This window comes from Rhincodon typus, chromosome 9 (assembly GCF_021869965.1).
Source record: "Rhincodon typus isolate 14 chromosome 9, sRhiTyp1.1, whole genome shotgun sequence".
Taxonomy (NCBI): domain Eukaryota; kingdom Metazoa; phylum Chordata; class Chondrichthyes; order Orectolobiformes; family Rhincodontidae; genus Rhincodon; species Rhincodon typus.
In genome coordinates, this window is record NC_063340.1 from 82,910,903 (window position 1) to 82,925,267 (window position 14,365).

Here is a 14,365-nt window from a genome sequence, read left to right on the forward strand (position 1 = left end):
GCCAGACCTGCTGAGCTTTTCCAGCAACTTCTGTTTTTGTTTTTGTTTCTGATTTATAGCATCCGCAGTTCTTTTGGTTTTTATGTAGTGAAGAAAGTGTTTGGTACACTTGCCTTTATTGGTCAGTGCATTGAGTATAAGAGTTGGGATGTCATGTTGTTGCTGTTCAGAACATTGGTTATGTCTCTTTTGGAATACTGCGTGCAGTTCTGGTCTCCCTGATTTAGCAAAGATATTGTTAAACTTGAAAGGGTGCAGAAAAGATTTACAAGACTGTTGTCGGAGTTGGAAGGTTTGAGCTATTGGGCTATTTTCCCTGGAGCATCAGAGGCTGAGGGGTGACCTTAAAGAGGTTTATGAAATCATGAGGGGCATGTATAGGGTGACTAGCCAAGGCCTTTTACCCAGAGTAGGGGAGTCCAAAACTAGAGGGCATAGATTTAAGGTGAGAGGGGCAAGTTATAAAAGGGACCTAAGGGGCAACATTTTTCACACAGAGGGTAGTGTGTGTATGGATTGAGTTACCAGAGGAAGTGATGAAGTCTGGTACAATTACAACATTTAAAAGGCATCTGGATGGGTACATGAATAGTAAGGGTCTGGAGGGAAATTAACCAAATGCTGGCAAATGGGACTAGATTAAAGTTTTAGCAAATATTTGTATCTTGGGTTGTGGGTGAGGTTGTTGTCTTGCTCGCCCATGTGGCTTGTTTTTGTTCAGACGTTTCGGCACCGTGCTGATGTTGTTACCTAGCATGGTGACGAAATGTCTGAACGAAAACAAGCCAGCCTGGCGAGGAAGGGATTAGATTAATTTAGGATATCTGGTCGGCACGGACGAGTTGGACCAAAGGGTCTGTTTCAATGCTGTATAACTCTATGCCTCTGTGAATTGTATGAGATGGTTGATTTCTGAAGATCATACTATGGAACTTTAATTCCCCAAATCATAAGGAAATATTTCAGGATGCTTCCCATTTTTATATGGTACCTTGTCACTAGGACTGTTCCTACAAACGGTTCAGCCACTGTCTCCAGTAGAAACACAGCTTGTTGAGAGGGAAGTTGTGGTATTTGTTTCTTCACAATTATATAACTGAATGGCAGGGTACAAAAAATTCATGCATTGCATTCTTTGATTCTTCTAGTGACTTCCTGATAGCTCTGCAAAGCAAGACCCTGGTGGACAGGGTGGCATTAGCTGGATAAGTAATACTTACCAGTGCCTAGCATTGGTAAACTGCAAATTTTCAGCCGGTTAAGATTCCCTTTGTGCACTTGGTAGTTCCAAAGGAAGTGTGACTCTACCAGCATAGTTGCCTTGATGTTCCTAAATTATGCCTGTGCTCTCAGAATTGATTTAACTGGGCTCGTAGGGAGAGGATATGGAAACAAAACTCTGGTGGATTTCTCAGTTGCTTGGCTTGCACTCTTTGTCATATATCTAACTGATAAAGAATTGCGGTGAATTTGAAAATAAAATACTACTGTACCATAATAATAATTATATCATTTCATTTGGTACATAAAATGCATCGTCTAGTGCCATTGCGCAAAGCTTACAGCAATATATGACTTAAGAGCAGAATAAGACCATTCAATAATATTGTGATTGATCTGATGTGGTCTGAACTTCATTTTTTCCTGGTTGCACCTCATGATCCAGTAGTTTCATATGTATCACAAATCTATCTAAGTCAGCCTTGAATAAATTTAATGACACAGCTTACACTACTTTCTGGGGAAAAGAATTCCATTGACTGACAACCCTCTGAGACCAAAACATTTTAATCACCATCTTCAAAGTGAGACATCTATTCATAGAATTATGTCCTCTAGTTCTAGTTTTCCTCACAAGTGAAACATTGTTCCAGTATCCACATTATCAAATTCACCCCCTCCCTCCACAACTTGATCTTACATGTGTCAGTAAGATTACAAAGATCCTTACCTTATATATTAATGCACTACAACACAAATTTTAAAACATTAACATGTAGCTGGACTAACACAGTGTGGAATTTTAACAGAATTGCAGTATTATAATACTGTAGGTCAACATCATAATGCAATTATAATACTGTAGCTCAACACCATAACACAAATGCTGTCCAATGATATTAATGCATTACTGCATTATAGGGTAATAAATTTCTGTAGCATTACTCAATACCGTAACTGAACCATCTTGAAGCTGTAAAATCTGAACAAATTAAACCCTAAATAGGATGGCGTGCAAATTTGTGAAGTGTTCTTAAGGGCTCTTGTGGCACAGTGGTAGTGCCTCTACTTCTGGACCAAGAGGCCCAAGTTCAGGTGTCACCTGCTCCGGAGGTGTGTAAAAACGTCCCTGAACAGGTTAATTTAACAAAAAAAGTCCTAAAGAGAGAGGACTCCACAGTACACTTTATCAGAATGTTATTTATTTAACACAGCATAGTCTTTATTTTGTTACCATTTAATGCTTTATGTATCTGCCTCACCAGATGTTATAAATGGCTACTTATTAGGTGATGATAACACTGATATAGCAGCTTTTTTCTTCATTTATGTTCATTGTGAATGATGATGTTTCTTCAATATTATTAATGCAAAAGACAATCAGGGCTTAATACTCTTGCAAAATATAATACATCATTTCCATTTTGAAATCCTGGAACTAGGTGCCAGCAGTATAAAAGACAAGCCGGTTGTGTTTCATACCAAAGTGAAGTCTTCTGGCTACACTGCAGCACCGAGGTAAAAGTCACTGCTAACCAATGAAGCAACTTACCTGAAATTTTTTACTGTTGTGAATTGCATGTAAACTTTGGTTATGCTGAAGACCACTCTGTTCTGGTAGGGTATCCTAATCCTGAGCCTAGATTACATGCAGAAGATTCCACCTAAGACCAGCTAGAGAATGGTTATAGCTATGCTGTATCATCTACCAAAGTGTGGAGTGTTAACGGAAGGTTTTATAGTTTTATTTTGATAAACCATCATTGTATATGTAATTGATTTTGAACTCCTGCCAATGTTTAGAATTCAAATATTGCTTTCTCCCATTTCAACCAGCTTAGCCCCAGAACATACCATTATCTTCATGCGTTTTGCTACTATGGTGCATAACAATAAACTTGACTATAAACATTATTAAATTCATCTTATAGTGGAAGATCCTGGAACTGACAAGGGTTAGAGGAGAGGGGGTGGTGTGGCTATCCAGTGAGCAATTGCCCACAGACATTGTTGGAATTTGATGTTGTAACGATAGTGATTCTCTGATCAGCTGTCATCATCCTTCTGCACATCTTCCTCCAAGATGCTCACTTCTTTGTGAACAAGATGGTTGTCATCCATGAAATTATTATGTGTGATTGTATCAACGTCCTAGCTTTAACAAAAATCTGGCTGAGGTTCCTCTTAAGATAGTTGAAGGAAAAAAGTCCATGTGCCCCACTATAATATCCCTTGACTTTAGACGTTTACAGTATTACTTTTTAGCACCTCAGATGTTTGTTTCTGGTGTATCCTGGCTCACATGCTTGCAGACATTTCACTGATCTACTCTTCATACCCCAAGTGAGGCTTGGACCTAAGTGACAGCCCCATTTCTGCTACCTCTTGCTTCTGAGCATACTGGCCGATGAACCCCCAAAAGGCCCATGTGAGGGGAACATTGTGAGAACACTTGAGGTTGTATATTCCTTCCCGGGCTTTTTTGCTGCACCAGTGGTCTTGTTTATGCTGGATAGAGGCTCAACCTCCAAGAAACTCCTAGGCAAGATGTGAACCGATTAATCCATGAGACAATCTATCTTTAGTCTTCTCTGCCATTCCTGTTGTAGACATAGAATAGAATCCCTACAGTGTGGAAACAGGCCCTTCGGCCCAACAAGTCCACACCGAACCTCGGAGCATCCCGCCCAGACCCATCCCCCTATAACCCACCTAATCTACACCTCCCTGAACACTTTGGGCAATTTAGCATGGCCAATCCACCTAACTTGCACATCTTTGGACTGTGGGAGGAAACCAGAGCACCCGGAGGAAACCCACGCAGAAACGGGGAGAATGTGCAAACTCCACACAGACAGTCGCCCGAGGCTGGACTTGAACCCGGGTCCCTGGCACTGTGAGGCAGCAGTGCTAAGCACTGTGCCACTGTGCTGCCCTTGACATGGCAGGAGCACATAACCACAGCTATGGGATTTCAGCTCCAAATAGTTGAGAGAACAGGTTTAATTCCAGCTATCACTGCTGTTTACATGCTTCAACTTTTGCCAGATGAAAATCTGTCTAAAGAGTGCATTCCTTCCAGATCAGTTCCAGGTGGCACTGTGACACAGTGGTTAGCAGTGTTGCCTCATAGCATCAGAGATTCGGGTTCAATTCCCAGTCTTGGGTGAATGTGTGTGTGGAGTTTGTATGTTCTCCCCATGTATGTGTGGGTTTTTGCTGGGTGCTTCAATTTCCTCACACAGTCCAAAGATGTGTAGGTTATGTGGATTGGCCATGCTAAATTGCCCTGTATTGTCCAGGGATGTGCAGGATAGGTGGAATAGGCATGGTAAATGGGGTGTTGCAGGGATGGGGGTGGGTCTGAGTGAAGTACTGTTTGGAGGACTGGTGCACACCCGATGGGCTGATTGATGTCTTTCTGCACTGTCGGGATTATTTGATTAAGTTGCTGAATAATGGAGTTGGGGACTAAGTGTGGTTAGTCAAAATTTGCAGATGACACCAAGGTGAGTGGTAGAGCAAAGTGTGCAGAAGACACTGAAAGTCGGCAGAGGGATATAGATAGTCTAAGTGAGTGGGCAAAGGTCTGGCAGATGGAGTACAATGTTGATAAGTGTGAGGTCGTCCATTTTGGTAGGAATAACAGGAAAATGGACTATGTTTTAAATGGTAAAAAATTGCAGCACGCTGCTGTGCAGAGGGACTTGGGTGTCCTTGTGCATGAATCGCTAAAAGTAGGATTGCAGGTGCAGCAGGTACTTAAAAAGGCAAATGGAATTTTGTCTGCCATTGCTAGAGGGATGGAGTTTAAAAACAGGGAGGCTATGCTGCAGCTGAATAGGGTCCTGGTGAGACCACACCTGGAGTACTGTGTGCAGTTTTGGTCTCCTTACTTGAGAAGGGATATACTAGCACTGGAGGGGCTGCAGAGGAGATTCACTCGGTTGATTGCAGAGTTGAGAGGGTTGGATTATGAGGAGACACTGAGTAGACTGGGATTGTACTCAATGGAATTCAGAAGAATGAGGGGAGATCTTATAGAAACATATAAGATTATGAAGGGAATAGATAAAGTGGAGGGCAGGGAGGTTGTTTTCACTAGCAGGTGAAACTAGGACTAGAGGGCATCGCCTCAAAATAAAGGGGAGCAGATGTAGGACTGGGGTCAGGAGGAATTTCTTCACCCAAAGGGTTGTGAATCTGTGGAATTCCCTGCCCAGTGAAGCGGTTGAAGCTACCTCACTGAATGTTTTTAAGGCAAGGCTAGATAAATTTTTGAACAGTAAAGGAATTAAGGGTTATGGTGAGTGGGCGGGTAAGTGGAGCTGAGTCTCAAAAAGATCAGCCATGATCTTATTAAATGGCAGGGCAGGCTTGAGGGGCCAGATGGCCTACTCCTGCTCCTAGTTCTTATGTTCTTATGTTTATAATGAGTTCAAAAGTCCAATTTTTATACTTTTATATGTTCATTCATTCTAATAGTTATTATCTGCTTCTAATACAGCAATACTAATGATTTTGTTGCAGGGTGAACATGTTCACACCAAAAGTAAATCCCCCAAAATCTGTCAGCTCAGTGATGAAGGAAAAAACTTGCAGTCTGAAGTAAGAAAACAATCTGCAATGAAGTCTTCTTAATTCCTAAAATCTGATTCTAAAATGATTGTGGCTGTTGTGCAATTGTGAAAAATGGATCTCTTGCTGCTTAATTGTCATCATCCAAGTACATGCAATCCAAGCATGATATGCATATATGCATTTGAATTTGTTATGTAAACTGACAAGATACCATTCCTAATGGTAAATATTATTGAATCAGGCTCTTTATTACTTACTGAATCATTAACAAATGCTATTTTCATAATTTAAGAAATTTTGCTGACATATAATCAGTAATATTTCATCTCAAATGTACAGTGATGATGAATGCTTTTTTGATACAATACATTGGGGTGAAAATCAGCAATAATACAAAGCAAGTGGAATCGGTTTTGCTGAATGTTCTATCATGTCCAATATTCAGTCCTGTACAAGTTTACTGCTAGATGTTTTGTGTCTTAGCCATGCCTAATTTCACCCCACACTTTCCCATTAATTAAGGGGAGAAGTGGTGTTTATCATCAGTAAGGTCTAATGCATGTTTAATGCTCTAAACTGTTCCTGTATTTCTAATTGAATCCTTGTTGCTAAATCTTAATGCTTTGATTTTCCGTAGGGGAGTTAGCAAAGAATACCCGCTGAACAGTCTGGCGCCAAGCAGACTTCATACAAGAATTGCTGTTTCAAACCAACCAACACCTGTATGCTGCATTCAGTATTCAGGTATTACATGAATGGAGAACAAATAGAATGTTTTCTAGAGGCTATAAATCAAAAGGTTTGACACTTAAGGTTTGACAAGTGGAGGTGTGGTTGTCAACACAAAATTGCTATATTTTTTCATTCATGGGAATTGGGCTTTGCTGGCTGGGCCAGCATTTATTGCCCATCCTTAGTTGCCCTTGAGAAGGTGGTGGTGAGCTGCCTTCTAGACCCCCTGAAAGCCATTCAGTGTAAGTAGACCCAGCATGCTGTTAGGGAGGGAGTTCCATGACTTTGACTGAGCGACACTGAAGGAATGACGATATATTTCCAAGTTAGGATGGTGAGTGGCTTGTAGGGGAACGTGAAGGTGATGCTGTTCTGAAGTATGTGCTGCCCTTGCCCATCTAAGAAACAAGATGGCGGCGGGGGTGTAGCAGCCCAACTTGCGGGCTCCTCAGCCAAAGAGCCTGGAGCCCGACTATGCTGTCCGCTTTTTACTTTTTTTCTTTCTCTGCTTTTTCTTAATGTTTCTATTTATTATCTCACGTTTTTAAATTTCTTCTCCTGGCCCGCACCCAGCGAAGAGAAAGCTTCTAGCCCAGCACGGTGGTCTTGGCTTAGCACGTTGGTCTTGGCCTGGCATGGTGGTCTCCTGTTATGGCAGCTTCAGCCCAGAGGGGCGGTCTTGGTTTGGCAGTCTTGTCCCAGTGTGGAGGTCTTCTTTGGTGGCAGCTCCTGAGTATTCCAGCATTTGTCGTCTTAATTGACTTGCCCCAAAATGAGATTGATCTGAGATGAACTCTGTCTTAATTATTATTTTTTTCTTCTTATCTATGATTTCAGTCACTGATACAGGCGCTGCGGTATGGTGACTTATAAAACTTTTCATTTTCTTTTGTAAAAAGACACACGAGAATTAATTCCTATTTGGCTCTATGCTAGATGGTAGTAGGCATCGGTGTGCAAGGTGCTGTCTAAGGCACCTTGGTGAATTTCGGCAATGCATGTGGTTGCTATTGAGAAATGGTGCTAGGAGGAGTGAATCTATGTGGATTTGGTGTCAACCAAGCTTGGTAGCAAACGTTGCTGGAGCTGTGCACATCCAGGCAAGTGCAGAGTATTCCATCAAAATCCTGAGTTGTGCTTTGTAGATGGTGGACAGATTTTGGGAAGTTGAGAGATGAGTTACTCGCTGCAGTATTTCTTGCCTCTGATCTGCTCTCGTAGCTACGTTATTTATGTGGTTAGTTCAGTTCAGATTCTGGTCAATGATAACTCCGAGGATATTGATAGTAGTGGATTCAGTGCTGGTAGTACAGCTGAATGTCAATGAGTGATGGTTAGATTTTATCTTGCTAGAGATGGTCATTGCCTGGCACTTATGTGTTGTGAACATTGCTTGCCAGTTGTTAGCTCAAACTTGGATATTGTTCAGATCTTGCTACATTTGGATGTGGACTGCTTCAGTATCTGAGGAGCCGTGAATGGCGCTGAACATTGTAGAATCATCAGTGAATATCCCTACTCTGATCTCATGCTGAAGGGAAGGTCATCGATGAAGCAGCTGAAGATGTTCGGACCTAGGAACTCCAGCAGAGATGTCCTGGAGCTGAACTCCAACAACCACAATCATCTTCCTTTGTGCCAGGTATGACTCAACCAGTGAGTGTTTTCCCCCTGATTCCCATTGACACTTGTTTTGCTAAGGCACCTTGACGCAACACTAGATCAAATGTGGCCTTGATGTTAAGGGCCGTCAGTCTCACCTCACCTCTGGAATTCGTCTCTATATTTGAACCAAGGCTGTATTGAGATTAAGAGCTGAGTGACCCTGTGGAATCCAAACTGAGTGCCAGCAAATAAGTTATTGCTAAGCAGATGCTGCTTGATAGCACTGTTCATCACTTTACTAATGACGGACTCAATTGATGAGGCAGTAATTAGCTTGGTTAGATTTGTTTTGCTTTTTTGTGTGCAGGACATACTTCAGCAACTTTCCACATTGTCAGGTAGTTGTCAGTGTTGTAGCTGTATTGGAAATCTTGGCTGCAGTGCGACAAGTTCTGAAGCATATCTTCAGTACTATTGCTGGTGTGTTGTCAGGGCCCGTTGTCTTTGCAGTACATACAGTACGCTTGACTATTTTGTGAAATCATATGGTGTGAATCAAATTCGTTGAAGAATGTCATCTGCAATGTTGGGGCCCTCTGGAGGAGGCTATAATCCACAGTCAATGTTGATGACTGTCCAGAAAATTCCCTCCCATCTGTATACCACTGTATTCCCATCTCTGTATCCATCCTGCTGGTGGGACAGTACGTAATGAGGGATAGTAATGTCTGAGACATTGTCTGTAATATACTTCCATGAGTATGATTCTGTCAGGCTTTTGCTTGACTAGTTTGTGAGACAGGTCTCCCAGTTTTGGCAGTAGCCCCAAGATGTTAGTGAGGAGGACTTAGCAAGATTGACAGGACTGACTTTACTGGTGTCATTTCCGGTGCCTTAGCCGATGCCAGGATATCTGGTTTCATTCTTTCTTTGAGACGTTGTTGCTGTTACTACAACTAAGTGCCTTGCTAGGCCATTTCAGAGGGCAGTTAAGACTCAACAACATGGATGTGGGCCTGGTGTCAAATGCAGGCCAGACCAGGTAAGGATGGCAGATTTTCCTTCCCTAAAAGACATTCATTAATAAACTAATGGGTTTTTGTAACAATTAAGTGACCATGAGACCATTATCTTTGAATTTCAGATTATTATTGAATTCAAATGTCACCTTCTGCCGTGGTGGAATTTGAAGCTGGGTCCCCAAAAGATTGCCTGCAATTCCGTATTACTAGTGGCTTACTATCTAAGACAATACTACTACATCATCACCTTCTCCTAAGCATAACTGAATGACTAAATGTGGGAAATGGAAATACTCTTGCATTGTTACAATAGGTTTCTTTGATCTCAATTTGGAATTGAGACATATTTTTAGACCAGAGTAGAGTTTGCACTCCACTCAGCAAGTGGCTACGTATGCAAGCACCTAAGTTTGCTTGTTTCTGACACTGAGTCTTCCGTTTCTAACATCGAGACTCCTTGATAAGCTCAAAGCTAGGCACACACTCGAAATGTTTATTCTTTGGAACTGCAAGAAATGTGGGACAGAAATTCTTAAAACCCCTTGCATATTTGGAAGAGCTATTTTAGTTGTAGTATTCATTTTATAATTGGAGAACAACTATCTCAGAGAAAGAGGGAACAACCATATGATATTTTGACTGAGTACTTAGGGTTAATCATCTCCTACTTTTATTTAAAATGGAAATGTTTTTTATCTCTTCATGTACATTCTTAAAAATGTTTTAAAAACTATCCAACTCCAAAATTGCAAAAATTTCATGTAGGTTCTCAATCTATAATGCATCAACAGTCCATTTCATGAAAGACTGTTGCTTGTCATTTAGACACATAAAATCTCCCCATGCGCAGTGCGCTCCAAACTTCGGGCATTCAAAACTGGAGTCTTTAGTGTTTCTCAATAAATTGTGCAACATAAATCAGGTCACAAAGAGATCATTCTTTCTGCAAAATGCCAAAGTTTAAAATTCAAAAGTATTTAATTTCCAAGACAGTTTCCAGGACGTAAATGAGATCTTGCTTCAAGGTCAGCTTTGTAAAGAAACAGTGATATCTTCGAATACTGAAATGGAATGTAGAGCAGTGAAAACGTACTTAGTGAAATCCTGTTAAGAACAAGGCTATGGCATAAAGTTAAAAGTAATTATTATGTGCAGTAATTTACATTTTGCTAATTCCTTGTCGCTAAAATATGCAGCAAACTGCAGTGGAAAATTGTGCTAATATTTTATTGTGATATGTTCCTGCCAAATGAATGAGGTGTGGGGGAGAAGGGGAGGGTGGGGGTTTGGTGTGTATTACTGATTGATTTTAGTCAGGCTGACAGAATCAATCTGTTTCCTGTGACATATCCAAAATATTGGGTCATTCTGCATGTGCTGATGTCATTCTGGATGGAAAATATTCTGCTTCACTTTCTTTATTTCAACATGAATATTTAGAGCTGACAGATTTTTGACCAAAATAAATAAACAGAGCTAATGTGCAGAGAAGGGATGCAGAAGTTATTTTTTGTGGTACTTCTTGAGGAGGAAATAGATGAAACACAAAACATTTCCTTTCCTTTCAGTTATTTACTTGTCTGAATTTCATGGTCCAATTGTGATTCAGTTTCATGTGATGTGCTGCTTTGTTCAATGCCAAAATGGCAGGTAAATAGTAATTTAACTACTGGACCATTGCATTTTGCCAATGTGACCTTGAAGAGGTAATCTATTATTGCCTCCGCTTAATGCCAGCTTCAGTTTAACTTCAGATGGGGACAAAAATCTCCCAAGATTTTGACAGTATTGTAAATGCAATGTGCATTTGGATATTGATGGGAAGAGTTCGGCTTCTGCTTGAAAGCAGGCAAATATATCTCCACTTGTCTCAGAAAACAATAGACAACAACAATGCAGTATAGGCCTGGCTAGCATTTTAAGCAACTTTTGTTTCCAATATATTAGTTCCAGTCTGACAGCTCCATTAGGTAGTGCAAAATGGGGGCAGTAATACGAATAGATCATGGATGGAAATGCTTAGCAGTTTTGGCAGCATGGATGGAGAGATAAAAAAGTTTTTGCCCAGATTTTCCACTGGCTAGACAGTTGTTATGCTACCGTAGATAGGAGTTGTGCATGGGAACTTTGCAGAATCCCCATTGATACTCTGAGGAAATTCCATGGGGAAGTTGAATTTTTTGCTGGGCAATTCTAATACACCCAGAGCCCTTCAAAAGTCTGCATTTAAATCAGAGACTTTGGATGCTTCTGATGAAATAAAGTAAAATGGTTACACAGGAAAGTCAAGGTATTAATTACATACTGTAATTATTAAAATGAAGTCACACTTATGCCATACATTTCCAATTACACTTACTCTAGTCCTTTTATAACTCCCTTCCACCTCCATGGAGCCAACCACCCCACCCGTCCAACCATCCCCGGATCTACAGCCCCACCTCATGATCCCAATGCTTCACCTGATCCCGTGTCATTTGCTCCCCACCCCCCATCTCTGCATCCCAACTTTCCCTGCCCGCATTCACAACCTAACATAACTGCCTCCCCTGCTGGACCCGACCGACTCCCTGTCGTCACCCAATCCAATTTTTTCCCCAACCACCCGACCTGCTCTAAACACTGCATCACTCACCTTGCCAACTTGCTGTTTCGTTCACTGCCCTGTACCCAACTGTACCCTACTCATCCGGTGCACTATGAACCCAGCACCCTAGTTACCTGGCACAAGATCCCTTACCTTTAGGCATCCAACCCTTGGGACACTACCCCTCGCTCTAGCTGACACCCTACTGTTACGGTACGATGGCTCAGTTGTTAGCACTGCTGCCTCACATCGCCAGGGACCCGGTTCGATTCCACCCTCGGGCAGCTGTCTGTGTGGAGTTTGCACATTCTCCATGTCTGCTTGGGTTTCCTCCGGGTGCTCCAGTTTCCTCCCACTGTCCAAAGATGTGCAGGTTAAGTGGATTGACCATGTTAAATTGCCTGTAGTGTCCAGGGCTGTGTAAGTTAGTGGATTAGACTTGGGAAATGCAGGATTACACGGAGAGGGTAGGGGGATGGATCTGGGTGGGATGCTGTTCGGAGGGGTGGTGTGGACTTGTTGGGCCGAATGGCCTGATTCCACACTGTAGGGATTCTATGATTCTAGAGTCTGTGGTTCCTTTAAGAGATAAAGTAAGCTTAAAGATTTATACATAAATAAAGATGTCTGCATGTAGCTGAAGATGTACAGCCAGTTCTAAAATTGAAACATGTACTAATTGGCTGTGTGATTGGAAACCTTAGACTTGTTTTAATGTTTTGGCAACTAGCTGGAATCAGCCAATTAATTTAAACCAAGCATTTAGCGATTGAATGCCAATTGACTTTATATCTGATGGTTTTGACAACCTTGGACCAATGCTAATCTAAGAAAATTGATATGTCATCCAAGGTATATAAGGAGAGGGTTTTCGAAAATCAATGTGAGAGCAAACCACCATCTGAGAAATAAGCACCTAGCTCTCACAAGAAATTGCTAAGCTCTCTAAGAAAGCACCATCATATCCATAAAACGTACCACGGCACTTCTAACTAAGAGTCTTCACAGAGAAAACATCCCTGACAGCAGGATCAGCAGAAGAAAGGCATTTATGACATGAGAACAGCAGAAGAAAGACATTTATGACTGGAAAGACAGTGGAGAAGGTAGTGCATTCTGGAAGACACATTCTGTGTAGACTTTGAGAGACTAAGTTTTAATTAATTTTTTCTTGCTACTTATGTTATATACGTGGAACTTGTGTTTATTGGAATAGCATACCATTAGAATTTTGTTCAGTTAGGGAATAGTTAGGAGTTGGGGGGTACTATTTGGTTTGTTAGTAGTTATGTTAATTTTTTCACTGTTAGGGTTAAATAAATAAATTGTTACTTGTTGCTTATAAAGTGAATATCAGGGATTTTCTTTCATTTAACCTCCCCTTCTCCGTAACACTACTTATCTGGCACCCTATTCCTCCTAAACAACTAGCACCTTACCATCTCAGTACCCTAACATCACACTTAATGTTCTTAGCAATTTGACAGAGCTGCAAACAGGGTTGTCAGAACCTTTAAACTTCGGAATATAGCAGGTGACTGCTGTGGAAATGTATGTGTTCGCTGATGAAAATGTGAAAATACTGTCAGAATGGAAGTATGGCTGACATTCCTGAGGGAGCCCTGGATGAAATCTCCTTTCAGACACGTGGAGCTCCGTTTTTTTGTAATAAAGAAGTATTGGAGTGGCAACCTGTTTGAGATTACTAATCCTCAGAAAATTGAACATCCAAGAATCAGCAACCTGCTATTTTTCTTTTATGTTTCTCATGCACACTCAGTCGTAGGACTTTTGAAAGTAAAATGTCAACCCTAACTCAAAGTGTAATTTCAAATTTTAGGAACACAGCATCAAAAAAGTGCATCACACTAAAGAAATATGATCGATGTTTGGGTTTATGGTGGCAAACTCAAACCCAGGTCATTTGCAAAGTTTAAAAATTTCTGTGAGCATTGAAAGCAGGGTGGTGGTGCTGATGGTGGGCTTTTGCAGAAAGAATGGACCTGTTAATGGAAATGTTGTGCAGTTTTTTCTGTTTCTGTGGCAACTCTGTATTAATTAAGAAACTTGCTATTACTGACAACTGTATCAGTGCTGCTGTCTCTTTCATTCTTGATTCTAGCCACAGTATATCTATATAAAGTTGAGGTAGCTGAACCCTCTCACCATGCTGCTGCTGACTGCAGGAGATGCTAGAATCTTGTTGCTGAATGTCACCTGGGGAGTCACGGCTGGTCGTTGGCTGCAGCTGATTGACTGTGGACTGTTTGCAGGTGGCTGGTCTTGGACTGGGTGCGCAGTGGCCAGTTCTGGACTGGTTGCACAGTGGCCAGTCCTGTACCAGTTACAGAGAGGCCAGTCCTGTACTGGTTGCAGAGTGGCCAGTGCTGGACTGGTTGCAGAGTGCCGGTCCTGGATTGGTTGCACAGCAGCTGGACCTGGTCTGATTGCACAGTGGCTGGTCCAGGCCTGGTTGCACAGTGGCTGGTCCAGGCCTGGTTGCACAGTGGCTGGTCCTGGCCTGGTTGCACAGTGGCTGGTCCTGGCCTGATTGCACAGTGGCTGGTCCTGGCCTGATTGCACAGTGGTTGGTCCAGGCCTGATTGCACAGTGGCTG

At 41.7% G+C, this 14,365-nt stretch overlaps 1 protein-coding gene across 1 annotated transcript in view; it reads left to right on the forward strand.

Annotated features, from left to right (window-relative positions):
- Positions 1-14,365, forward strand: part of wdr27 (WD repeat domain 27) — a 240,921-nt gene that overhangs the window by 28,892 nt on the left and 197,664 nt on the right. Inside the window, 3 exon segments of the mRNA XM_048601376.1 lie at positions 2,606-2,739; positions 5,752-5,829; positions 6,440-6,546. Coding sequence (XP_048457333.1) covers positions 2,606-2,739; positions 5,752-5,829; positions 6,440-6,546 — 319 coding nt within the window.